We start from the raw sequence: 26,937 nt of genomic DNA, 5'->3' as shown, positions 1-26,937 counted from the left end.
GTCACATGAGCCCAGGTGTCAAAATAGCATTTCCCTCATTGCCGAGCTTCAAAAATGGCGGTTTTGATTCTTGTGAAGGAGTCCGAGTTTGGATTCCAGCTCAGCTCAGCTGGAACTCTGGCCAAGCAGGTACTAAAAACACCTAATAGAAAATCCAAAAGAGAGCAGATGCTAGTGGCTTTTGGTTGCGGCAGATGGCCGCATCTCAGAGAGGCTGTTTCTGCTGGCATTTTCTTCCTGTTAAAAGGAGTTTTTCCTTCCCACTGTCAACAAAGCGCTAGCTCAAAGGGAGTCATATGATTTTTGAGATTTTCTCTTTTCTTTGTATTATTGTAGGTCTTTACCTTACAATAAAAAGCACCCTCAGGCAACTGGTGCTATATAAATGAAATTGAATTTAAAATTGAATGTGGTGTCATAAGCCACCCCCTCTGCTCAATGATGGTCATTCACAGTGGGAGTCCAGTTGCTTTCTATCCAAGCTCCTTAGAGTACCATGACCTGGATAGCTGAGAACCTACACAGGCATTTATATAACACAGGCTTTTTTCTGTGTGTTTTTCAGGCTACCATTATTACAGACTATAAGAGGCCACAAAGAATTTCTTTCCCCTCACTTTAACAACATTTTTGCCAGAATGCACAAGTGTGCCGTTCCACCCCTTAGCTCTAATAAAAAAAGATCAAATAAAGACCATCTTCATGTTACCTCTGCTCTTTAAACATTAACGCTGGAGTTCTTGGAAAAAAGCAGGGGCTTCATCTCTAAAATACACCTTGACAATGGAAAGTTCTTGTCCAGCCATTTTTTCCCATCTTAATCTGACCTATATTAAACCGTCTTTGCGTCACAGGTGCATTTGTGCATAAGTAATGGTTAACGCCCAGCTCGCCTAAATAAAGCTTAAATGGAAGCTGCATGAGTCTTAGCTTAGTTAATATTTCAGTGAGTTTGAATAATGCAGATTGTCACCTCCTTCTCTTCTTCCGCCACTTTTCACTTGCTCACTCTCCGTCTTTTTCCCCCTCTCCCCATTTTCTATCTCTATGTCCAAACAGCTTTTGCTTCCTACGTCTGTCTTTTACCCTCCCGTCATCTTTAATCTCCTCTTGATCATCGTGACTTCAGCGCTTCCCTCAATCCCCCTGTCTTTTCTGTCCACACGTAGACCAGGGGACATTGACAACGTCAGCGTTGAGGGAGTTCAACAAATTTACTGCTATGCCGCTTTGACCTGCAACTATGCCTGAAAGTCTATTCAGCACAACGTGGCCATTTGTTTTTCTCTCCCATGCTCACTCACTGCTGCCGTGACTGAGTAGTTTACAGATGGATCGCATGTTCAGGTACCTGGTACATGTAGGAGACGTTGGATCCCAGGTATTTGGCACTGTAGAACAGCCCATCAGGCCATTTTACTTGAACAGCTTCCCCCACTTCAGGAGCACCCAGGTTCACACAATCTCTGCTCTGAAATACAAGAGAGTAGTAGATGGTCTGTAAGTGTCTAAGTGTTTCAAAACAATTTCAAAAAGACAGAAGAAGTCATTCAAAGTGGGTGTCAGGATAACTGCTAAAGAGAGTAATTCCCTTTGATATATTTACCTGCTAAAAAAAACTCAAGTGGACTGACAACAGCTTTTGCTATAGTCGAGAATTTGACAGTCGAGTGCTGTTGAGATCTAAACTCAAAGCTGCATACAAAACTTCTCAGCCCAAAATGGTTGCGACACTATGGTAATGTAAAGAGCAAATGGTTTTGTTTCAGTGTTCAGACAGCAGGACCTCGTGAATGCTTTGTGCTACCGTGACACACTGAATATCCCCGAGAAACTTGTTTTCTTGTCTTCTATGTAAGGGGCTTCAACACTAGACAATCAACAAGCTTTAAGGTGTACATAGCTTTTTAACAAAACAAGCACAAGGCTTCAAAACATACACATTCAGTTATTTTGGTGTAATATACAATATCTTTGGTAGCTAGCTGAGGCTCAGGACTGAATGCTCTTAACTTTAATGTGCTCTTAAATATAGAAACACACGTTTAGCTGTCAGTTTCCATACTCCCATGGAAACCCCTGGTGTGTGATATTGTATTTTTCTCTGAAAGGCCCTTTCAGAAACCCGCTGAAAGATTTACAATGAGAAACACTAGAGCATATTTTCAAAGGAGAAAAAGAAGTTCCTCTTAACGAGGGGGATTTAAACAACTGGTTTGACCTCATACAACTACGCAGTGACCTCTTGAGTGTGCGTCTAATTAAACATATCCTCACCACTATGTCCTCGGGGTACGTGTCATTAGAGAAAGAGCCATCATCAAACATGACCTCATAGAACGTCTGGGAGGTGATCTGCGTGACCTTGGAGCTGTAGTAGCGCAGGTTCTTGTGTTTGGAGATCACCGTCTGGCCAAGTGAGATAGAAGCTTGGTTTGCTTGCTGCTTCTAGTGTAGACAGAGAGTAGCAATTAGACTAATGTATGGCAATACAGAGTAAAGTCAAACTAAATTCCACTGGGGTACAGCAATGTTATATAATAAGTGACAACTGAAATGTTCTGTTAGATTTATTTGCATTATAAAAGGCTCTGATACCCAAATCTCTGCTTTTAATACAATCAGGTTTATAGATCTGTCTCTCAAGTCATCTTGACAGCTTCTTGTACCGAGGTACAACTTTTACTTTTAATTAAGCTCAGTACGAACAGAGTATGGTTGTTATCTTTGCATTTAGAAGGGAAGAAATTGCACCATGCAAGTTAGTTGCAGCATAGTGAAGACAAACCTTAAATTAGTGTGAGTTTAAGTGTAAGTTGGGCATCAGCTCTAACAAGACCCCAAAGAAAACTTTTCTTCAGTACCAGCACAAAGAACTCATTTGTGAAAGTACATCCTTGACATTTTAGATACTGGCATTCACTCACACCACTGTGGCACAGTGCAAATGTATGCTGCGCTCACTTAAAGCGGGAACTTTCTAAAACAGCAATTAGTCTTCTAAACGAGCAGTTAATTCTGTACGGCTGTTCCAGTAGAATAACTGTTAAATAACTGAACTCAGTAATAATGATCTTTTGTGTCTTAAGCTGGTTTATCCATAAAAATAAAAAAAAAGCCCAAAACTAAAACAAAAAACAAAAAACAAAACAAAAAACAAAAACCCAAAACAAAACAGACTTACTGCACACTTTTCTCCTCCTTTTCTAGCATAATGTTGCACTACTAACCGCACTGTCATGGACAATGTTTCAGTTTATACGTTTAATTCAGTTACCAGCATTATTATAGATGATGCAAGTGAACAAAGCAACGAGCTGAACTTGAACCTACAAGTGACTGCAGTAAATACTTAACGTCAAACTACATTAACTACCGCAATTCCCCCCAAAAACAAAAAATGCTGCTGGAACGCCGTTTAAAATGTGACTATAACCAGAATGATTTACCAAATGTCACGTGGCTCATGTTCACATACGGCTTCTTCTTGCATGATAGAGCTTTAGCGTGCATTTATAGATGGCCCAGTGACTGTGTTCACAGACAATGATTTCTGACAGCAGTGTTTCCATGACAGAAACATTTCTGTTTTAAATGAAGTGCCATCTGAGGGACCAAACATCAGCGGCATCCAACATACGGTAATCTGATTTTTCAGCCCTGTCCATTGTCCACAGAGATTTCTCCAGATTCTTTAAATATTTTGGTATTATGAACTATAGAGGATTATTCTGTAATTGTTCCACAAATTATAAACATCGTTTTTAGCAATGCTCTTTTTATTCCCCATCATGCGGCTAACCAGCTGCCAATTGACGTAATTAGTTGCAAATTGTTCATCCAGCTCCTTCTTTTCAGCACCTTTTACTTTTCCAACCTTTTGTTGCCCCTTGCCCCAGTTTTAAGAGATTGTTTAGAGTGCTGCTGCTCTCAAATTCAAAATGAGCTGCTATTTTTCATGAAATATTACCATGTCTTAAGTTTTAACATTTCATATGTTTTCTTTATTCTATTGTGAACGAAATATAAACTTTTGAGTTTTTTTTAATCACTTCATTCTGTTTTTATTTACATTTTACACAGCATCCCAATTTTGGGGGAATTCCACAAGTTCAATTTTATTTGGGGTCAAATGAGAATATGTTGTGCAGAGCAGCAGTTTGTAAAGTGGGGACATTAGTTTACTATCTTACGCTTTATTTGTTTTAACTGAAACAAAATATTGAATGATTTATTATGAGCTTGTTTGTATTAAAATACAGAACATGTACATTAGAGAAGGAGGAGATCCCACGCTAACACAGTATAAAGTGTAAGGATTTTCCTGGTGTTGCAGAGACATTCACATCAGAAATAAAAGTAATCCATTGGATCTTCATCTTCTTTTATGCCAAGAGTAAATGAACATGCTTATGTTCATTCTTGCAGCCAACAAGAGAACATTTGGTGTGCTTCATTAATAGAATATAGAGTTAGAGTTGGCAGAAAAAGGCTCTAGCAGGGAAATAGTAGTTGTTCATTCTTTGTTTGAGTGCAAACAAGCCACTGTGCACGCATCACGCCGATGTGTTGTTACACAGTGCCCTGTATAAGTTATGGAAGAAAGACTCGACTACAAACAAGGTGATTCAGGCAGTTCAGCTGTAGTATTTGCAACAGGTAAAACAGAGACAAAGGCATAACATAAAGGGGCCCCTTTAACAAGCTGTTTTCAATTATCTGGCGAGTAGTCATTTGTGCCACTTCCTTAATTACATTAACACAAATTATTAAGTGCTTATAATTGAGTCAGTTATTTCAAGCGTGTCAAAAACAATAATATGTCTATTTATTCCGGGCACTGGTTCAGATCAGCTGTAGCAAACACCTGTCCTATAACTTACAGCTGACGAACTCCGCGACTGGTGTCTATGGCAGGTGATTGACACAACATACGGCCAATCATCGGGCTCCATGATAACACCGGCAGCATGGGCACAGGTCACATGAAAGGAGGTGGGACACCGGCCACATGAGCACTGGATACAAGCCCCTGAGTGCCGCTTTCCCGCACAGCGTTTACGACAATAGATGCACTTCTGTAAACACATAAGGACCAGACCAAACTGTCAATAGGCCTGAATTAACTTAGGTTGCACACGAAAAGCTGGGAAAATGTTATTACTGCAAAGGAATTATAAAAACAATTGAGAGACGCCAAGAACCAAAAAATGGCCAGTGGTCTAGAACGATCAGCAGCTGCTTTTAGACAAACCAAAGGTGTTTTTAGACTGTATCCAGCTTGTTTTGTTTCAATATAACTAGATTTAAAATGCTGTCAAAGTGTTCTTCAAAAAACATTTTTTAAACAATAAGCATGTTCTTTAAGTACGTCTTTACCAAAATGTTTTCAAGCCTTACTGGAAATTATCCAAAACAATATACACAACGAATAAATAAAATCTCTAGCCTTATCGTTACAACAGGAGTATTTGTCCTCTATATCGTTATGGCTTGCGTTCTAAAGACACATAAAAACAACAGCTGGGCCGCCACTCTTGGCTTTTAGAATATATGGTCTTTTTAAAAGCATGTTGCTAACAGTTTAATAACACTAAAGTATGAATAAGATGGCCAAGCTCATCGTGACCAAGAAAACTTGATGGTTGCAGTGATTGCATTGAATTTTTTTGCTGTTGGAAACTGATTGCAAGTACATGTTGTGAAAAACTTGTTGCCCAGAGGTCAAGGATGCAACACCCTCAACTTGTGGACAACACAAGATAACTGCACAGGTCGCATTGTGGGAGGCAACAATCCCAGTACAGCTCAGACTGACTGCAATCACTCTCAGACAGATTAGCAAAGGATTCCAAAAAACTACCATCTAATTTATAATTGCAGATGGGGACTCAACTCAACTGGTTGCCAGCTGATTTATTTTCTAGTTATATTCTTATATAAAAGCAATGTCACTGAGTATCTTTATATCATTTTGCAAATTAATGTCACTATTTGTGAAAGAATTACTGAAACAGTGTCAAAACTGATGTTCTAGCTGGACTCTGAATTTAAATAGTTCATTTCTGTATATGTAGACAGCGACAGATTTGCAACAGACAGCAATAGATTTGCGATTTTCACCAGTGTATCAGTAAAATGCTGTATTATCCATGACAGACTGGATGTAACAGCCATTCAGTCGCAGTCTGGCACCAGACTTACTCCATCTTCCTGTTGCTTTATCACCATCCTGACCAAAGTTACTTTGAAGAAATGAATGAAAAGACCAAAACAGCTCTGTGTTGCTTTATATTAACAAAGATTTCTTGATCAGTACCCAGGGCAAGTAACATATCATCTATATAACAGTAGTTTCCAACAGCAGCTGCTGACTCATACTGGACCGTCATATCGGATATCTCCACGACACCACTTTTGGATCTTGGCACTGCTGACATCAGTTTGATGAACGATGAACAACGATCAAACTTTTTGGTTAATTAGTACATTTGTTGTTGTTGTTGTTTTTATATAGAAAATCAAAAGACACTGATAGAAAACATGAAATACTGTGCTTCCAGAGATGAAAGGAGAAGTTGTGATGGACAGCAACATCCTACACACACTTAGAGTGGCTGATTTGCTCTGTATAACAAAAAGGGCAGACTGAAGATATTATTTACACAAAGGGAAAATCATTTTACCCCAAGGGTAATAAATAAATAAAAATTCACACTGTAAATGGAAGCCCTTCAGTCGGATGTTCTCCTTTTTAAATTTCAAATGCAAACTACTGCACAATACACCTACTCCCAGTGACTGCCTTTATTGCTGTGGAGGAAACCTGACCTTACTCACTAAAGCACCCATGTCTGGTGTAAAATAAAAAAAATAAAATAAAGTAATTTAACATTTGCATTTCCACTCCAGACTTTAAAGGTTGGCTAGGAAAAACAGCAAATTAGTGACAATAGACCGCTAAGTGAATCACCGCTCAGCTGTGCCGTGAACCTCTACCATAATTTAAAGCCAATATGTGCTCCAAAAAAATTATATCTGTGAAATCTGCTGTTATTGGATACGGTAGTGTAAACAAGTCATTGATAGCAGAAAATAAAATGAGAGACCCCAGTTTAATAGTCAACAGAAACATGTTATTGGACTGCTGCAATACAAAGAAACCCTCAACTTAAGCCAATCAGATGACATCATTTACGCTTTCCACAAATAAAAAGTGCTTCAATCTGTATGTTGTGGTATTTTCTTTCCTCGTTTAAGCTCTGTGAAGAGTACACAACTGCACACTGGCGAGCATAATACACATACACATCCTACACACAAACACTGCCATGCATCCATGCACAAACACACTTGAAGCGAAATTTTGTAAAAGACTATCTCTCGGGTTTCTGCACTAAACAGCCCATCAAGTCAGTTCCCTCTACTGTGGCATCTCTCTTGTCTGTCCTCTCCAACGAAAGGGAAAATATGACGACATGCCTCCCATTATAACCCCACTCGCTCCCTCTTCCTCTTTCACCCCCTTTGCATGCCTTCCATCTCACTCCATTTTCTCTAGTCTGCTCTTAATAAAACACCCATCTACGCTCTCTTCTTCGCTTCCCTGCCCTGGCTTCTGTCTTTGCAGCTTGGTTTCACATCTTACTGAAAGTAATTTATTCATTAATCTAATTCCCCGGAAATCCATGCTATAATATCGACATGTAATACGTCTATATGCAGACACGTTCCAGTGCCTCAGTGAGTTTAAGTGGGAATTAGCTGGTTTTTTAATATCTATTTCTATAAAAGGTTCCAAATTACCATATCATTGCTATATCTTGTGCATAATATTGTTGTTTACATATTGTTTAAACAGCACGTGTTGAAATATTAAGAAAATACAATATCAAAAGCACCTTATGACAGTTTAATTCCCCTGTGTATATTTCTATATAATAGGATGTGATGATGCCCAGAAACAAGAGAAGGCATCTGAGAGGTAAATAAGAAGGTGACGCTGCGCAAGTACGAACCTTTCTTAAAGTCTCTGTCCTTATCAGCTAAGCCACTGCCCTTTGTTCATTTATTTGAACAAATCAATAACTGATCTAATTAGTTGGCTCAGCGTTAATTAAATTTAACCTCTACAGCAGGGCTGGCTTCGTCTTTACAATTATCAGCTTAGCCCTCTTAATGCAGATATCAGTTGGGGATCAGTAGGTATTGTGTATAGTGAGAGACTACCCTCTTTTCCTCTTGTGAAGAAAACCAAAAGGCAATATAAATGCTGTTTTTAAAACGGGATGAAAATCCTAAGTTTATCCTCCCCCTCCCCCCTAATAATGAAGTTTCTTGTCCTTTCTGTTCCTGAGCTGAGGGAGAAGCAGTCAGTGCTTTTCTCGGTGACTAACTTGGCCTACATTTCGTAAAGCCTTTTCCCATACCTCCTACATTATGGACAGCACTGCACAGATGAACTGGCCCGACTGTCTAGTCCACTTATTGAGGCCAGCATAACAAGATTCTAGCTGGCATGCACTGTGTGCAAAATCTGTGTTCGTATTTCTGCAAATGAGCACTTATGTACATATATTGGCAGGGGAGGGGACAAAATAAAATAATGCCAATTAGATCACAAAGTAATATAAACATGTAAGAATAATTGTATGTTTTAATGCGTGTGTGAACTTCGCCAATTTCTCCCCTGTGACTTCTGCAGTGTGTATTCGGGTGCCTGTGTTGAGCCATGCGTTAAGAACATTCCCACAGTAAATTATGAATGTGTATGTGTGCACATCGGTGTGCGTGTGTTGTATGATAGTAAATTATGAATGTACTGAGCTGCTGCAGGGGCAACGGGTCCAATGCGAACTTCAGAACACGTGGCTCGGGGATTGAATCTACAAATGACAACGCAGACAAAACAGAAAGGTAGTCTGTACGCCATCCTCGAAACTTTGAGAGAAAGTCTGCATCACAGGCGCACACTTTCTACTGGTGTACATGTGAAGGACATATTGGTTATTCATGCACACTGTGTGATAAAGCATTTAACATCTAAAGCAAGGAAGTGCCACTTCCTCTAAAAGGAATTTAGGTCCTTCATATACTTATATTTTGGCCATCACGTAGGTCATGTCAGAGGCTTTTATGAGCACCCTGCCTCTTCCCCGTCTGGACTATAATTTTCATTTTGTTCAGATTTCAGCCTGCGGATATGGAAACTGACTTTGTGGTTTGTGCTTTCATATCCAAATGAGCTTAATTTCAATGTGGTGTGAGAAGATATGAACCATATCCCTGTAAATACCCTATGGGTAATGTCACTGTGTCCACAGAGTTAGCATCCCATTCAGTGTCAGTGCAGCAATATTCCTTGAACTATTTTTGGGTAAGCAGTCATGTATAAACCTAAATATGCTGGTTCCCTGTGGTGAAGTATGACATTTTAGTTATAACTGAAGTCTATTCACTCAGATGTCGTTTTCTGAGGGACTGATAACTAAACTCAAACTGGATATCATTGTGTTACGCTGAAAAGTCTTCTTACCATTTCTTTAATTTGGAAGTGGAGGTACTTCCAAATTTCCCCTGACTGCAACCTCCAGCAACCAGGTATAGAAAACACACCTTTCCCAAGTGACTGGTGGTTAGCAGGGGGTCACTGACGCGTTTCTAGGCTGGCATGGCCGAGGCTTTAGGAATCAATTTCAATGTAGCTGCCAGCAACCTCCAGCAACCATGTGCAATGTTATCAGGGAATACCTCTTTTTCCCTCATGACCAGAGGTTGCCAGATGGTTGCTGACAGGTCTCTAGGCCTTTGTATCCGAGGCCTATACTACCTTTTTCACAACCCTTCTTAGAAGCCCAGATCTGTCCAGTTCATCTGTGCATTTGCAGTTTGACTATGGACAAAAATGAACTTCATTTTATGTCGGCGGACAAATGAGATCTAGTTCTCTGGCTATGAGCTAGAAACCCCTGAGACCTGATTCATCTTCCTTTTTTTCTTCTAAATACCATTCATGGTGTTGTATATTCTTCCTTTTTTGTGACTGTGAAGGCATGGACTTTTACTGTAACATCCTCAGGCCATCGCAGCTGTGCTGTGCTGTAACGAAAGCTCAAAACAAGACTTCTAAAAACAGCAGCAGGGCTGGAAGTGGCGCATCACTGCATTCAAACACAACTTTGGAAGGGACAACGGCCAGTGTTAAATTGCTTTTAATTTTTGTTGTATAACTTTGTAATCTCAGCTCATATATATTAATGATGTATTCACATCATTGTTACTTTCAGCTCACGCAACCCATTTTGAACAATAAACTGATTTATTAATGTATCTTTTGTCATAAGCTGTTTTAAGGAGTCCTAAACTGTGATTTATTACATATGCTTCTAAGAAGAATTGAACTTATCCCATCTCTGTGATCCATCTTATGTGAGGATGTGCTTCTCCAACACTTTGCTTTCTGCTGACTTATCACAGTGCCTGCAGCAGAAAGCTAAGTATAGTGGCAACATGTCAGGTCTGCTGAGACGCACTGCAGCTCCCTCATTAAACAAACACATACACACTTAATAAATGCACAAGCACATGCACATGCACTCAGGGAGGCAGACATACACCTGCACACATATAGACAAACATCAGCACACAGAGTCTTACACACTTACACACACACACACACACAAACCCCCCCACTCCCACCCACCAGTGGTTAATTATCTAGCTTTGATTGCGGGCATGTTCGTCTCACATTGTTAATTAGAACTGTGAACACTTCATTAATTAGACCAGGACAGTCCTCAAGGAGTGTGTGTGGTGTGCGGGTGTGTGTCTATGTGTTCTCACCAGTTTATATCGCTGCATGGGGATCCTGCTGGTGTCGATGGGACTCCTCTTGGATTCATTGCTGAACCTCGCCTCTGGCAATGCTACTGCACACATCACGTGAGCCCATCTATACACACAAACAAATTAATACATTGTGATGATTAAGATACCCAGACAATTCATTTGGCTGAGCTCTAGAGATGAGGGATAAGTGTGCAGAGCTAATCGCAGAACAAAAGCTCGTCTCACTTGTCGTTTTGGGTTTTCTTTAGAGCGCCACCTCTGAGGTTGCAGAGACAGCATTCCTGGGAAAAGAGAAAAATGAGTGAGAAAGACGAAATGCAGATATTTTTCTTCTAGTCACCAAAATCTATACACGTGCCACAGAGGAAGATATTTCTGCTTATTAAATAGTCAGAAAGAAGAAAAAATTAGTTGTCTTTATTGTATACAGTGATCACACTGCAGTGTGTCAACTACCACATATGAATATGGTCATCTATATTTTTAAGATATTACTGACTGTTCTGACTAGGGTCAGATCTTTGGGTGAGCCATCATCATCAGCTATAACGTATAATCATTTTAACACTAGTTCACATTAAAATTTTAGGATAGCACTGCTATTCTCCTTATACACCACAGTCATACTTGAATCAAAGGTATAAAATTGTCTTACTGCTGTAAAGTTTCCCTCGGTACAGCGATCACATGACCATTGTTCACTGATGTCGTCTGCAGAAACACCGTAACAACCTAAAGTAAGAAGGGATGGATCAAAAATCTGTAGCAAAAATACTCACTGACTCCTCAAATGCTATTAAACTGTTGTGTCAATGGGTTGGGAGAGAAACAGCAGACTTGACAGTAAATGGCAAGATAATTTTATGTTATTAAGGAAACAAAATGTCACAACAAAAGACAGAGTTGGTGTACAATTCATCGTTGTTTACGAAGGCGTCCGTCTGTGTGGGTTTATCTCATATTAACGTGTGTCATAGCACGCTGTCATTTTAGACACTTCACAGCAGCAACTTTGCTTTTTGGTCTGAGTCCTTGCGTCCAAATGTTTTTCCAAAATAAAAAATGGCCTTGAACAGAAAAACACTGGGATTTCATTTAGTAAAACAAACGTGATCTTATTCAAAGCTGGCAGCTGATTACAATCCATGAGCTAGAGGCTTTAGACACGTAGGTTGGGAATTTTTATTTGAAAAAACACACTTGAAGTCTGTATATGTGTGTGCATGTCACTATTCTTTTCCTGCATTATCCATCAGAAAACCAAAAACAAAATCTAAGCCCACCTCTGTTTCCTTTCCAGAGTTCAAATAACAGAACGGGCAGAAAGCTACATCAACATGTACTTATTGTTGGGGCTCGAAACCGAACTTGTGGCTTTTTCATCAGTGTCAAATGACATACACTTCATCTCTAACTCCCACCCCACCAGACTTACAGACACACACACAATAAATGCACAACATCCTAGACCAAGCAGACTAAAAATATGGCAAAGTGAACGTTAGTAAGAGTGACTCAAACTGACTGAAAGCTGGGCATACTGCTGTCTAAGTCTTTTAAAAGTAGCTGCGTTTGCGCGCGCGTGTCTGTGTACGCGCGCGCGTAAGGCCGGCTGGAGGCTTAAGATATCGAAATGTGCATGATTGGGACAGAGATCCGTGTGAATGAGGGATTACGACAATGCACAATGTGTCGTGTCTGAGTAGCCTGGAAAAGAAAAGCTCCAGGGATTTTTTCTTCCCTTTTTTAAGAAAATGTGTGAGAGCTTGTTACTGGCTTGGGGATTTTGAACAGGAACTGTGTGTGGTGGAAACAGAGGATTCACCCCCAGTCTGACGAGGGAAATAAAATACTCCAAACCACAAAGAAAGGGGGGAGAAAGGGAAACAGAGAGAGGGTGGAACATACAGAAGAAATGAGTCAGGATTTAAACCCACTGACCCTCTAATAATGACATCAGTAACACAAGCACAACATGTGAAAACGAAGAATGTCGCCTGGTGGTAAGTGGTAAACAGATGGCATGAAGTTTAAAAACTATACACATCAGTTTGTATCTTCTACCCCCCTCCTCTCACACAAAAAAACTCAAATATATGTGCTACTGTTGCCTTGTGCATACATACTTGCATGGACCTGCAAGCAACAGCTCTGGCAGTAGAGCAGAGGGGAGGTGCCGTCTTCCTGCAGCAGTGGGTTAGTGGGAGTAGGGGGGCAATTCTCCTCCCGAAAAGAAAAGCAGATCTCTGGGATCAGGGGCTTGCTTCTCCTAAACCCTCCACCATGAGGTGAGGGACCCTCCATTGGAGATGAAGATTGGAAGGTGTCTTTAGCTACCATAGGCTTATTATCCTCTGCTTTGTCTTCCGCCTAGGGGAGGAAGAGACTGTAATTTTCATGTATAAAAACCTCTGACAGACGAAAAACTCAAAATTGTCTCTCCAGACTGAACTTTAACTACATTTAGAGCTGGAAATGTGCTGAAAAGCTGCAATTATCAGTAAAGCGGTTGGATTTAAAAAAAGAAAAAGAAAAAGAAAAAAAAAGACATATGAGCTCAACACAGGATAAGAACCACTGACCAGTGCAATACTGAAACAACCTCTAATTGGAGTAGCAAAAATGCTAGCCAAATGAGGCAAATGATGTAAACACAGAATGAAATGTGATCTTTCAACATTCTCAAGAGAAGAAAGTTGCAATGCGCACTCAATTTACACCAGTGGAACTGTGCATGTTTTAAAGACAATCATCTCCCAATTTGTGCTGACCTCCCCTTTACCTGATAGTAGGGCATGAAAAGTGTGCACACTGCACAGTACGGCTGCATGGTGGCTGCATGAGCATTGTACTCCCTCTCTGTTGAGAAGCAGCTCTTTTTGTTCTGCCACAGGTAGACAAGCGGCTTTGCCCACGCTTCCATTTCCTGCCCCTCTTCTTCTGCCAAGCTTGCTTCAGGTGGCTCTAAATGGAGACGAAATAAAGCCTTACTTACTCTGTAATCACTCATCTATTCAAACGGTGGTTTCTTTTACTGGGGCGCGGACAATGATTCATGCAATTCCAACCACGAATCTCTTGCCTGGTAGTTTGTTAATTAAGCCTTTTCTGAATGTGAAATAATCATCTGGCCAGAATATCAAAAAACGCAACACAAAGTGAATTCTGCAGCATTTTCTGCACAGAATCGCTGCAGAAGTCAGAGCTAATCCGGCCGCTGTGGTGACAATTTCCTCCAGTGACTTTAAAAACATTTTCACGGAATAGACGCCTGTCAGTTTCCAAATTTGCCCAAAAATAATTAAGCACTCTCATGATCATAAAACAGGCTTCTCACAGCCATGGTCATTTCTTACTCGCAGATAAACAACTACAACGGCTGCTGAATTATTCATCCTTTCTCACAACTACAGAGATGATAAATGTGACTGTGTGTGTATATGCACATTAGTGGTTGTTAATGGAGGCCCCCCTCCCCCCCACCCCATTAAAACCATGAAAACAAATAGAATATCTATCACTAGATCATTTTACTGTGGTAGGCCCGAGAATTAAATGTGTTTGGTTTATGTGTGCATTGACGTCAAAAGAATCATTTCGGAGGGACATAAAATTTGAAAAATGAGGAGGGGAAGTATGGACCACAGGGTGGAATGGCTCACTGTGGAAAAACACAAATTTTACCTGAGTGTACTTTATATTTGTCAAGACTGTTGTTCATGCTGCTAACAGAGTCAGTTCTATTACTTCTGAGTATATTGTGTTAGAAATACAAACTTTTACAAAGTATGCGTTGTTGTTTTTGGACTACAAAACGGATTAACATCTAAATGTTGTGATGATTGCATTCTTGTTCGCTCCAGTGCAACCAAAAAGAAGTCTAACGATCATGGGTTCTGGCCCGGAGCCACCCACCATGCAGTACTAACCACAACAGGAAATGTCCCTGGGTTTTTTATTGAAATAAGCTTGACTCTTGGCTTATACTGTGTGCATGTGTCGCTGTCTAAATGTCTTTTTTAAGGCTCAACCATAGCAATACCTTTCATCGAACTGTGTTAACTGTATATATGCGTGTGTTTTTTCAGTGTGCCCACCGTCGTCACTGGCAACCTGTTGTTTGACAGCAGTTGGTACAGCCCTTGCGGTGGGTTTCCTGAGTGGGTGACGCCAGCTCTTAGTGGTCCTCTTCATTGACAGGGCAGGATACTGGCATGGACAGGGATTGATTGAAGGTGTTAAACATTATTTTTTAGTTTCTGTAATGTGTAAACTATTATAATTGACTATTTAAAAAAAACACTCACAGCACAAACCTCCCCAGGTTCCAGGCCTGATTCATTGCACTTATAATTATTTGTATCATTTATTTCTTCTTCTTCATCATCATCGTCGTCATCAGAGGAGTCACTACTGCTCTCTCTCTTGGCACTGTGCTGCTCTGCCTCATCGTCATCAGATCCTCCTTCTTCCATATCAGACACCCTATCCTGTTCTCCATCTCCCGTTCTGAGAGGTGAAACAGCAGTATCCGAATGGAGTCTCTCCTCAGCTTCCCTTTGTCTCCCCAGCTCCCTGCATAGGGACAGCGCGTCAGCCCCATCATCTCTTTGCAACTCGTACTCTCCACAAAGCCCCAAAGGCTCCATAGCACCAACTGAAACTAGAGAAGTGGGCTCGAGTTGAGCCCAGGTGAGAGGCCCACTTTCTCCTTCCTGGTTTTCAGACTCACGTAGTTCTTGCTCAGGGTTTTCCAGGTCAGTGACCTCTTTGCACTGAGGTTCAGTCCACATGGTGTAAGGTAGAGGGTCGTGGGTAAAGTCAGAAGGGAGCTCTGGGTGCAGACTTTGGATGAGGACTGCAGGATTTTGGGAATTAAAGTTTTTCCAGATACTACTGGAAAATGTTTTAGGCTCTGTGTATGTGTGCTGGGGTGTACAAAAGGAAGAGGAGTATGTAGTGTGATGCTGTAGTTGTAATGCTGAGTGGCTGTCACTTTGAGTGCATAATGGAGGGGCAGGGGCTGGGATGTTTTTGTTCGAGGTACTGAATCCGCCTTGTCTTTGAAATGGATCTTTGGAATTATCTTTATTTGCAAACTCTTGTAAGTTGGGTTTCTGTTCTCTTTGAGGTGCAGTGCTCTGAACAAGCTGCCCAAGGGAGGCATTGTTCGGTGCAGTAAGATTTTCCAGCTTTGCGTGATCCTTGTCAGCAGCAACTGCAGGCATTATCATCATTTCATGGACACCACCAGATGTTATTTTGTGCATACCACTGGCAGTTAAATGAGCCGTTTTTCCTTCTGAACCAGACACCGCTGCCCCTTCACAATTATATGGGGAATTTAAATGCCAGTTGTTGGCATGTTCTCCTGTATGAAGTTCTGCTGACATCACTAAATCAGCCTCTTTCTCTTCTTGTCTGGCTCCATGTGAGGATGAAGAGCCAGTTGGCATCTCCCTTTGAAGCACAGGTGCAATCTGGTGACTACACGATCGAGATTTTGAAAAATCAGTCAGGCCATCATCAGCAGGCGTAAGCGAGGGCATCTCTTGGGTCAGTTCAGGTGGCAAAGGGCAAATTCCAACCTTATCTGCAGGCTCCGGAGTGAGTTGTGGCATATCCACTGCATTCCTCTGCAGGAGAGGGGGGGGGAGATTTTCCTCAGTGTTACTTTTTAAAATGCGATTGTGTGTAGAAGGGGAGCTACATGATGTGCAGCTACCCCCCTCTACTGGCTCACTTTTTAGATCATAAAGTGCTTCTGTAGTGGAGTGTGGATTGATAGGCTTCAAATCAACAACTGCGTCCGTTCTCTCTGCTTTAAAGCTGTTGTTAGAGTAACTCTCTGTACCTGTGTCCATGCTGCAATCAGTGTTGAATATTTCACTTAAAGTGTCTTCTCTGCATACTGAAGCAGATGTGTGAGCTTTAGAAACAGGGGAACACAAGTTCACCACAGTCTCATCAGCAGTGCTTGTGTGGGAAGTTGAGTTGTGTTCACTGGCTTCCACAGGAGGCATCCTGATTGAGCAGTCTTTACGAGATGAGAGGTCTCTTTGTTCAGAAGTTGGACACCTTGGCTCGTTAATTCCTGGATCTGCCTGAGTAGCCTCGGGCCTTTGTCTGAGACTTTCAGCAGTTCTGCTTGTGAGACCTGGCCCTGAGAGGTATTGTGGGTCAATATGAGTGTCTGTTTCTGCCTTAAGGTCATCCTTCAAAGGTGAGGCAGGGGGACTATCGTGAGAGTCATGAGAGTGGTCTTTAGAAACCCCCAAACTTTTACTCTCTACACGATTTACCTTGACCACACACATCTGTCTGCAAGGACCTGTTGAGAATAAAAGAATGGCTGGCTAAAATATGAAAAACAGTCACTGCCAAAAGTTTTTACAGACCTCACATGAAGGAGTTTACAAATATAAGAAACCAGGAACACAGACAGCTATGTACATAAAAAAAAATTAAGTAATATCTCAAATATCTTCTTTATCATCTGTCAGTTTCTTACCAGAGAGCTGAACAGAGTTTTGACTCTGGTTGTGCTTTGACTCAGCTTCCTTTTTCTTCTCTTTCTGCTCTTTTTTGCCGGTTGTCCCAGCCACAGACCTTCGTACCTTCGGGCTGGGAGGACCTGCCGAACTTTTCCTCTTGCTTTTCAGCGCTGAGGTGCCATCCAAGTCAACGGGCTCTTCTGTGGTCCTGAGGCGCTTGGAGCGCATACGAGAGTGGCTGCTGTCAGAAGGTGAAGAGATCAAAGAAGATTAAAACTCAAAACCCTGAACGAAACCGAAAAGCAATGAAAGCATTAAAAGCGAATGTAGAAAGATTTGCCTTTTGAGAGGGCAAATACTAGATCACCAATGACTGCACCAAAGCTACCAGTCGTTAAATTATCACAATCCAATGCATATATGCACTCTCTCTTTCCTACTCCAAATGAAGTGCCCACTACCACCATTAACCCTACTCGATGTAATAATGTGCCACAAGCTGTTTACGCATGAATTCAAGAGGACAATATTGGGTGAAGAATGTTGGGACATTGTCTGAAATTGTCAGCCACATTATCACTACTGAAAATAGCCCATTTGGCTAAGACAAGCGTGTAGCATGGATAGTATTTGCAGCAGACAGGACACACGCCACCGACGCTGTGAATGCTATCTGACATATGTACAATAAGACATTACACGGATTTTCTACTACTGAGCTGGAACGTTAGAAACTCACGTGTACCTCCTGTTGTTAATATCTAGAAAAGTTCAGGTTTTCAGTGAAGGTGTGAAAATAACTAAAGAAAAGAGAATAAACATTGCATGAATATAAACAAAGTACCCTTTGTTTCCAGAATTGGTCTTGCGGCGCCTCTGCAACCAGCTCTGCAGCTCTGGTGTTGTACTGGGAGTGGCAAGTGTGTGGTCAATTGACGTTGAATCTTTACCCAGCATCCAATTAGCATATCTGTCAGGCTGAAAACGCTTCACAAAAGGCTCCATTGATATCTTTACCATGTCTTTGCTACACGTGCACTACAGGAGGAAAAAAAAAAAGAGACCTCTAGTTTAGATTTATATTAAAGAGATTTCTTTCAGCATAAGACTCCACAATAGACTCAAGGCTAAATAGCAAGATATTCGTTTTTTGTGATGATCTTTGGCCAAAACTTTACAACAACGTTACCAAAAAACTTGGGATGCTATTCAAAATGTAAATAATTTAGATCTTAAATCCATATATTTGAGATCTAAATTATGATTATACTGAATTAAGTGCACTCTTACCTGTGTAGCAACCTTTCCATAGTCGATCCAACGTAAAGTGGCAAAGTTGGTTGACTCTGCACAGTTGAATCCATGATTGAACCCAGCATGGTAACCGTAAGGAAAGGTGATCATAAACTCTCCGGCTTCCTGAGTAATCTGGCAATTTGTCATATAAGAAGGAAAGAAAGAGGAGCAAAAGATTGGTTTATATGTGTGTATGTGAGTGATTGACCTTTAAATGTCCTCGTGGTTTAAAAAAAATAATAACACAGAAAAGAAATGAAAAGTTTAAAATAAACCACTGAGGATTTCTGCAACCAATAAAAATTAACACTGCCTATTTTAGAAGCAGCAAAAGCTGTTTTCAAACAGGTGGTAAATAAAGGAACTAAGACTGAGAGTAATTCTTCAAAGGGACAGAGAACCTACCTTATCAAAGGGAATACCATACTTCTTCAGTACAGAAGGGGAGATTAGAGTCATCTTATGACGAAGGAAAGCTTCACACCCCTTGATGCTACTGGGAAAAAAACCTGACAGAAACACACACATACACAAAAAAAACCATTAGAGAGACTTAATCTGTCAGAGAGAAAAAACAAAACAAAAACAGGTGAATGAAAAAGCCAAATCGAAAAGCTGTGTGAGAACTGGCTTATTATCGACTGCTACATTTTTAATATTTATCGAGTAGAGTGACATTTTTTTCCATAATGGAAACCAAAGATTATTTCAATTATTAGCTTATCTTAAACATAATTACTTTCCCTGATAAATGGTGAAAGAAATACAGCAGTATTCTGTTTAGAATGAATTCAACTACAGCCAGAAAAAACCCTAAAACATTGTACTTAAACTTAAACAACAGTCAGCAATTAATTTTGTATCTGTCAATTCACTGATGCATTGTGCAGTCACGTCAGTACCATCTATCCTAGAGAAAGAACTGCAATTATTTATGTTCTTTTTTTTTTTTTTTTTACAATTTAGCATAGTGGACTGGACTCTCATATATAAGAAATTGGAAATGGCTGTCTGTAACAAAAAATTATTTTGGGTCATAAACCACTTTTGGATTTGCAGTTTCATGTGCAAACCATGGCTGTAATGTGCAAATACTAAATGACACAGTTTCTCTTAGAAAAGCTGTTCCAGCTGCAAAACAAACACATGCAATACATTCTACTAAAAGACAGTTTTTAGTTTTACTAACGTCCATGAAAATGCTGTATGGAGGTGTCTTGGGGATAGCAGGCTTTAACGGAACAATAAGACAAAAAGATCTCTGTCTCTGTTCATCTCTGTTCATCCACTCAAAAAAGAAGATCATTGCAACAACCAGTACTTTGTTTACAGTGGTCTATATAGTCTGACAAAGCAAGGATGGTAAACTAGACAATGACTTCAAGTTTAATTATTCAGACACCATTTCAGCAGAAAAAAAAAAGACTAACAGATTAAAATTGAGCTCATCTGATTTGTAAGGGTGACCTTAATACATACAATACAATCCAGGATACAATCCAGCTTTATAAGTCGCTGAGACCCCAAGCAACATCAGTACTCTCAACGATTTATGAAATAGATAAAGTGAGATATGCAGACAAAGAAAAACATAACAAAAACCATCAGTAATAATTAATTGGAAACTAATATTAAGTCATTTAAATGCCATACTGAAGCCGAAATGTATAGGCATGGACATACGGCTAAACCAAATATTGTGTGGTTTTTCATTAAAACTATCCAACATTGGTTGGATTGGTTCAGAGATTTGTTTGAATGTCTTGATGTGACACATGAATAAACACAAAAAAACAAATGTAGGACAGGAGTATCTATCAGCAGCTTTCATTTTGTAATACAGCTTTCAGTTTAAAGGAGGCTAGAGAACCCTGAATTATATGCATTTGTCTTTCTTCTCAAATTAGTTGTCTTTCAACTTACTGAGCGAGCCAATCGGCATTTCGACTGCATTTTACATCTATTTTACATGGGCTTATGTGTTTATGGATTTGTCAGGTTACATCTCTTTGCAGCCAGAGTTCATTAGCATGCTACATCTAGGTTGTTCTCTCGAGCGCACTCAGATTAATTATGAAGTGGATGTTGTTGTTTAATGCAGACCTGCCTCTGTATGCTGCGATCACGATTCAATATTTGTTAAATTACCCAACCCAACTCCTTTTAATCTTTTACCTGTAGCCAGGCGCTCCAGTCTCTTCCCATGCTCGGGGGGGATGGCATACCTGTTAAAGACAGAGATATGGAGCAGAGAGTTATTTTTGACTGTGTATGAACATGCTCTGTTAATTATGTCTACGGGGCACCATGTGTTGACAGTTGCAAACAAACTTTCAATGAGCATTTGCAGTTTCAAGACTGCCATCAAGTGGTGGACAAGTGAAAAACTTCAGAAAGGTGGATCAAGCTTTTAATACACTGCACTGTTATTTTATATGTAATCTTAACAACATACAGCATGATCCTATCATTAATCCCCCAGCTGTGCTCACACTCCTTTACAATTACCCATATTTTTTCAGCATATGTGACCATTTAAGGTTTGGTCTTCATATTATATTAAATCTTGGCCACTATAATATTTCAAAATTCAAGCCCAGTTATGTGTCCGATAAGGACACAGTAACCATCGGTGATTGCTGCTGAGTTATGAGTTTGCAGAATTTCAAGATGACCTTATTCTGTGTCTTCTCGTTCATGCTGCTGATGCAACCTGAATATATAATCTTCTCAAACTTCCCTGCAAGAAATCCATGAAGCGTGACAAGATTCCCTCTAGGTTTGACTAGGCATTCCATTTGACTAGTACCATCCACCCTCAGGTGTGTGGAATTTCTATCATCATACCACCTGTCAGTTTAACACGGCAGTGAGAGACAGGGTGAGAAAAGGAAGCAAACCTCAGGTAGAGGTGACACGGGGAGTTTGGGAGAGGAGGGGGAGGGTATACAGGATTGAGAAGAGGTGAGAGAAGTGCATCTTTTAAGCTGCTCCCCTCCAGGGACAAGATGTCAACACATCAGTGAGATGAAAGAGTCTACGTCAGTGAGTGTGTGTGTATGAGAGAGTACTAGATGATAAGGGTATGCATGTGTGTGAATATTTGGTACACCAGGCTGCTCTTTCTGAGTGTGTATGACTGTTTCTGTGTGTCTGGCTGTGACACTGATCCCTGTGGGGTTGCAGGGCTCACTGCTCTAATGAGCAAAACTCCCTCCAGGGCAAGAGAGAGAAATGGAACAACCAAGCTGACAAAGAAATGAAAAGCAAACTTCATTCTGATCTACCTGCATTTCCACTTCTTCTTTACCTTTATTACTCTAGTCCTAACCTCCTAATGACTAAGCTCTGATAATTCCTTTCGCAAATACCAATCAGACCTGTGCAATAGGCACTCTGTGATGGATCATGATACCTTTCACTGCGGTCAATACAGTACGTCCTCTAAAATGAAGAAGATAGTTTGATGAATTGAAAAAAAGAAAAATCTGTTCATTAAGCTGGCTCAATGAAAGAGTAACAACAGAGAAAATTCCAGTAATTATATCCCCAGACCCCAATTAATCTGTAAGAAAAAAAATCAATGATGCTTGCTGGGATGCCACACTTTCAAAGCATAAGACAAAACCCTCCAACACGGACGATTTGGAGCTCTAATTGTCCGTACTAATGCAGTTCCGTTCAATTCAAAGACAATGAGAAATCTCAGGCTTAACAAACTACTACTACTAAGAGTTTATGGTTTTGATCTGTGTTAAGCGTTTGTGCTAACTGTGTACCGTATTGATTGACTTGCTAAAATGCCAAATTTCACCTTGGTCTGTTGTACATACAGGAAAGACAGCTTCCGAGAAGTCAATTTAAATGCTTGCACCCGTGGAGAATAGCACAGCTGCCACACATTCCCTGCCTGCACATGTAGCCTAATTGCTTCATCTGTTGTTCCTTTACAGCTCTCACCACTACTTAGAGACTCAACACTCATTTATTTCTTTGTGTGCCAAAAACAACCACAGGGAGAATCCTCTGGGGTCTCTATGCATTTGAATTGGCATGTAAATCAAATTAAACCTGTAACACTGTAAATACTTGCTATTTAAATCCACTTTGGACATGATAAAAGCTATTTTCCAGCTCTGCTAGAAATGTAAAGGATATGCATCTCCTCTATACTTTCTCAGCCTTAAAATAGTCCCCACTATGCCCTGTATTTGTTTAAACATGTCACATAAAATTGTTTCTTTGACTATTCACAAATCCACAAAACTTGAGTTAACTCTTTACCTTGAAAAAAAAAAAAGTATAGACAATTAACTGCAAACCAGCCACTTTTCAGTGGAGGAAAACTTCCCTCTTTTTTTGTGAATAGTATTTATAATAGTGTCCTCTAACTTAAAGGAGAGACTTGTTAACAGAGTTGAAGTGTTCAATGTATTGTATTATTGCACAGCAGAATTCTCTATTCTTTTTGCATTTGGTTCCTCTACTGAAATCTAGAATTTGGCTTTCCAAACCATCTACCATCCACCTTCAACCACTTATCTGGGTTTGGGTTCATGGAGCAAGCAGTCTAAGCAGAGAAGCCAAGACCCCGCTCTATCTGGACAGCCTCCAGCTCATCCAGAGGGATGCTGAGATGCTTCCAAGACAGTTGAGAGATATCATCTCTCCAACCAGTCCTGGGTCTGCCCCAGGGCCTCCTCCAGGTAGGAAGTGCCTGAAACACCTCACCTGTATCCTAATTAGATGCTTTCTCCTCAACTGGCTGCTTTTCAGTGTGGAAGAGTAAAGACTCCAAGTTCCTCCTGAATGACCAAGTGTCCTTACCCTGTCTCGAAAGTAACCCAGCCACCACTCAAAGGAAGCTCAGTGTAACCATGAGGTCATCCTTTTGTCTCACAAGACACAGCCCTTGGCCATAAGTGGAGGTAGGAACAAAGATCGACTGGAAAAAACCCCCAATTTGACTATTCTTTAATGATCAACGCCTTCTGTGCTCTGAACCTTGATTGCATTTATTATTTAAGGACTTCGATATAATGCTTTTAAAGGGCTGTAATCACCTTTAGCTTCAAATTTCTCATTTTTGTCTAATTTGTCTGCCTGGTTAATAGAAAAGAGAAAAAGGACTGATACAATCTGTGAAACATTGTTAGATTAGACCTTCTTGCTGTAGGAGTCAGATTATAACTCAGTGACGAATAGAAAACACAAAAATGATTCCATCTCCTACTAATCACTGTTCCTTACTCACCAAGATTTGGGCTCTCCAAAGTGAAGGTAGTTGATGCTGTAAAGGTCCATATCTTCGGTGTGCCAGGAGAAGGTAGTCTTCCACATACCAAAGTATAGATATGGAGTGTTGACACCCTGAATGGAAACACCGCAGTCCTCCTCTATAACATCCAGGATAGAGTTCAGGTGGGCAATGTTCCACTCATCCACATCCTAGAAAATGAGAAACAGGCTTTAGACCTGGGTTACAGATTGGTACCGCAGTTGATGATGGCATTTTAAATCCAATCACTATCAGCTCAGCTACACAAAGAGACAAGTGCGCTGTGTCGCTAAAGTGCTGCTCGACATGTTTTGACCTTCAGTTGTTCAAGCCAGCAATGAAGAAATGCTACTCAGGCTTCCAATCACTCTATATTAATAGAAACCGCACTATTCACTGATTTTACTGGGGGTCAACAATGCAGTGCAAAACTGGAGGATTTGTAATGACTATTGAAGTCCCTGTGTAGAAGATCCTTCTGATTACTTTCATTATTCTGGTGTATTTGTGTGCATGTAGAAATGTCAAACAGTTCCAATATTGATATACAGTAAAGTGTGAGTTGTTGGACAGTGACACGTTTAAAATGTCAATTTTCCCTTTGTACTCCACCACAGTGGATTTTAAATCAAGCAATCGAGATATGATCAAAGTGCAGACTTTCAGCTTTTATTTAACAAAACTATTTGCATTACCAAACTAGGAATTGCAGCTATTTGTATACATACTCCCTCATTTTTAAAGGCTCAGAACTAATCGGTGAAAAAAAGCTAACCATTATTAAATATAAGGATTGGTTTTAACACTTGGCCAAAAATCCTTTGGAGTCAATCATTGCCCGAAATCTTGATCTGACAGACGTCACCAAATACTGCGCTTCCTCCACTGAGGTGCTCTGCTGAGCCTTTACTACCTGTTTCTGGGTATTTCCGCATTCAGTTGTGTATTTAATAAGTGAAAAGCTGCTCTATTGTGCTGGGGTTAATTGACTTTCTTGTGCATTGAATGATGTCCCATTTCTTTCCATTGCTTTTGCAGTATGCTTTGTCATTATCCACGTGGACCATAGGCGTCAGCCTAATTACATTTGGCCCGCGAAGCCATACCAAATTACTATTAGAGCTGGCCTACTGGTATTATACAGCTAATATATATATTGTTTAGTATTAAGCTTTGCTTGTTCCATATTCAGTTTTTCAGCAAAATGTGTTTGAGTCCATAAGAAAAGATTCATTCTTATATCTGGAGGAATAAATATATTTCAATAAATATTAACGTTAGCCCGCGACTTTGTTCCAGTTTTGAATTTTGTCCCACTGTGTATTTGAGTTTGACACCCCTGACGTGTACTGTGAAGTGCTGTCTAATCAGCTTTGCAGTATTTGCCTGAATCTGTTTCTTCCTTTCTCAATACTCTTCTCTATCCATCATTGTGGTAAAAGTGAATTTTCATTTCATGTGTCCAAATGATTTTTCCAGGACTGTTCTGGCTATTTTAGATGTTTTCTGTCAAAGTTTAATCCAGACTTCTTGTTTTTGAGTGTAACCAGTGATTTGCACCTTGTTGTAACTCTCTGTATTTCCATTCATGAAGGTAGACTTTGACACTTGTTTCACAAGTCACTAAATACATGTTCCACACTCATCAAGTTCAAATATTATCTGCTTCATTCGTCATGAAATAACAAAGGAACAGGCCATGAACCTGATCGTCAGTCAATTTAATTTTGTTATTATTTTGCTTATGATAAAACGAATTGTAAAAACTCAGCAGGGAATGTAATAAGAGAAAGCTAAACTAGAAAGGTTGGCTTTAGCATCAGCATGCATTTAAAAAAAAAAAAGAAGAAGCAAAAACAGAGAGAAGAAAGATCCATCTACCTCATCGTAGAGGCTGCCACTGACATCAGCACCATATATGGGTGAAACAAAAGTGAGGTTCTTCCAATACTTCCTCTCAAGGTCTTCATAATTCAGGTAGCGAGGCGTACAGTACCTGTGAGAAAAAGAAAGAAATTTCATTTGACATTAGACAGCGATCCTTGTACAAGTACTTTGCTGTGGTCTAAACCGGAGACGCAGAATCAGAGCTACTGACACCAACACCAAAGCAACTTATTTCTACTCTTAACTTTGTTTTAATAATATTTGCTATGCTTGCGTTTTTTCGCTAGATTTAGTATCCTATTTTTATTTTACTTTACTGATGTGAGCTTCTTTACATCATGCTTACTTCTCTATTCAGTTTTTACATAGTCTTTAATTTAAACATTTACCTTTTTTAAAAATTCACTTTTATTGTATTTTTGATTTTTATTTATGGCTTTTTGTATATTAAGCTTTTCACATTGCTTTGGTATGTGGTAATTTTTTACATATTGAGCTTCTTTGTTTGATTCGTGTTTATTTACTGCTCTTTCTGTTTACTTGACCTCCTTTTTATGTAATTTTAACCTTATTAAGCTTTCATTCATTTCATTTCATTCTCCTTTATTCTATTTTGTTAATGGTCATGTTTAATACTGTTTTGCCAGCTTGTGGTCAATTTCTCTTTATTAGTATAAGACAAAACCTTACAGGCCTTTTACAAAGGTTTGTAAATACTCAAACTCTGAAGAAATTGGGTTTTGGCTGTGACAACATCAAAATGAAACATTTGTGTGAAATTAAGAACTATTCCTCCTGATTATTAGAGTTAACGAAGCATGTAAACCAGTTAGTTAAAACTCACATGTCACTGTTGGCCAATCGTCTGAACTCCTGCACCGTCAGAGGTTTTTTCTGGATGTTGTATTGAATGAAGAGCCCTGATTGGCCAGCCACCATCTGCTGAATTGGAGCATCGATGACCAAATCATCTATGTCATCATAGGTGCGACGGGGCTTCCAGCCTTTAGGAGGAATTACCTGAAGGATAAACAGAGGAATCAAAAACAACGATGTAGGAAATTTATTCAAAAGAAAAAGTCAGTTCCTTGTGCATTTACATGTCACACTATACATCATTCTTCCTTTTCTTCT

At 40.0% G+C, this 26,937-nt stretch overlaps 1 protein-coding gene across 7 annotated transcripts in view; it reads right to left on the bottom strand.

The window, feature by feature from the left end:
- Window positions 1–26,937, bottom strand: part of kdm4c (lysine (K)-specific demethylase 4C) — a 30,750-nt gene that overhangs the window by 1,748 nt on the left and 2,065 nt on the right. For 3 of the 7 annotated variants that reach the window (XM_026170782.2, XM_026170778.2, XM_026170779.2), the window contains exons 3-20: window positions 26,648–26,823; window positions 25,798–25,912; window positions 23,893–24,086; window positions 20,814–20,863; window positions 19,044–19,147; window positions 18,633–18,770; window positions 18,187–18,380; window positions 17,360–17,583; window positions 15,156–17,179; window positions 14,946–15,057; window positions 13,631–13,812; window positions 12,975–13,218; window positions 11,504–11,580; window positions 11,074–11,129; window positions 10,843–10,951; window positions 4,884–5,078; window positions 2,278–2,448; window positions 1,352–1,471 (exon numbers count right to left, since the gene is read on the bottom strand). In XM_026170782.2, the coding sequence (XP_026026567.2) occupies window positions 1,352–1,471; window positions 2,278–2,448; window positions 4,884–5,078; window positions 10,843–10,951; window positions 11,074–11,129; window positions 11,504–11,580; window positions 12,975–13,218; window positions 13,631–13,812; window positions 14,946–15,057; window positions 15,156–17,179; window positions 17,360–17,583; window positions 18,187–18,380; window positions 18,633–18,770; window positions 19,044–19,147; window positions 20,814–20,863; window positions 23,893–24,086; window positions 25,798–25,912; window positions 26,648–26,823 (4,485 nt within the window). The remainder of the gene's footprint in view (window positions 1–1,351; window positions 1,472–2,277; window positions 2,449–4,883; window positions 5,079–10,842; window positions 10,952–11,073; window positions 11,130–11,503; window positions 11,581–12,974; window positions 13,219–13,630; window positions 13,813–14,945; window positions 15,058–15,155; window positions 17,180–17,359; window positions 17,584–18,186; window positions 18,381–18,632; window positions 18,771–19,043; window positions 19,148–20,813; window positions 20,864–23,892; window positions 24,087–25,797; window positions 25,913–26,647; window positions 26,824–26,937) is intronic. The other 4 variants (XM_080302898.1, XM_026170783.2, XM_026170781.2 and 1 more) reach the window with 3 other exon arrangements.

This window comes from Astatotilapia calliptera, chromosome 6 (genome assembly GCF_964374335.1).
Source record: "Astatotilapia calliptera chromosome 6, fAstCal68.1, whole genome shotgun sequence".
NCBI classification, from domain to species: Eukaryota; Metazoa; Chordata; class Actinopteri; order Cichliformes; family Cichlidae; genus Astatotilapia; species Astatotilapia calliptera.
Note: the sequence above shows the minus strand (reverse complement) of the source record. Positions and strands in the feature narration are given on the sequence as shown.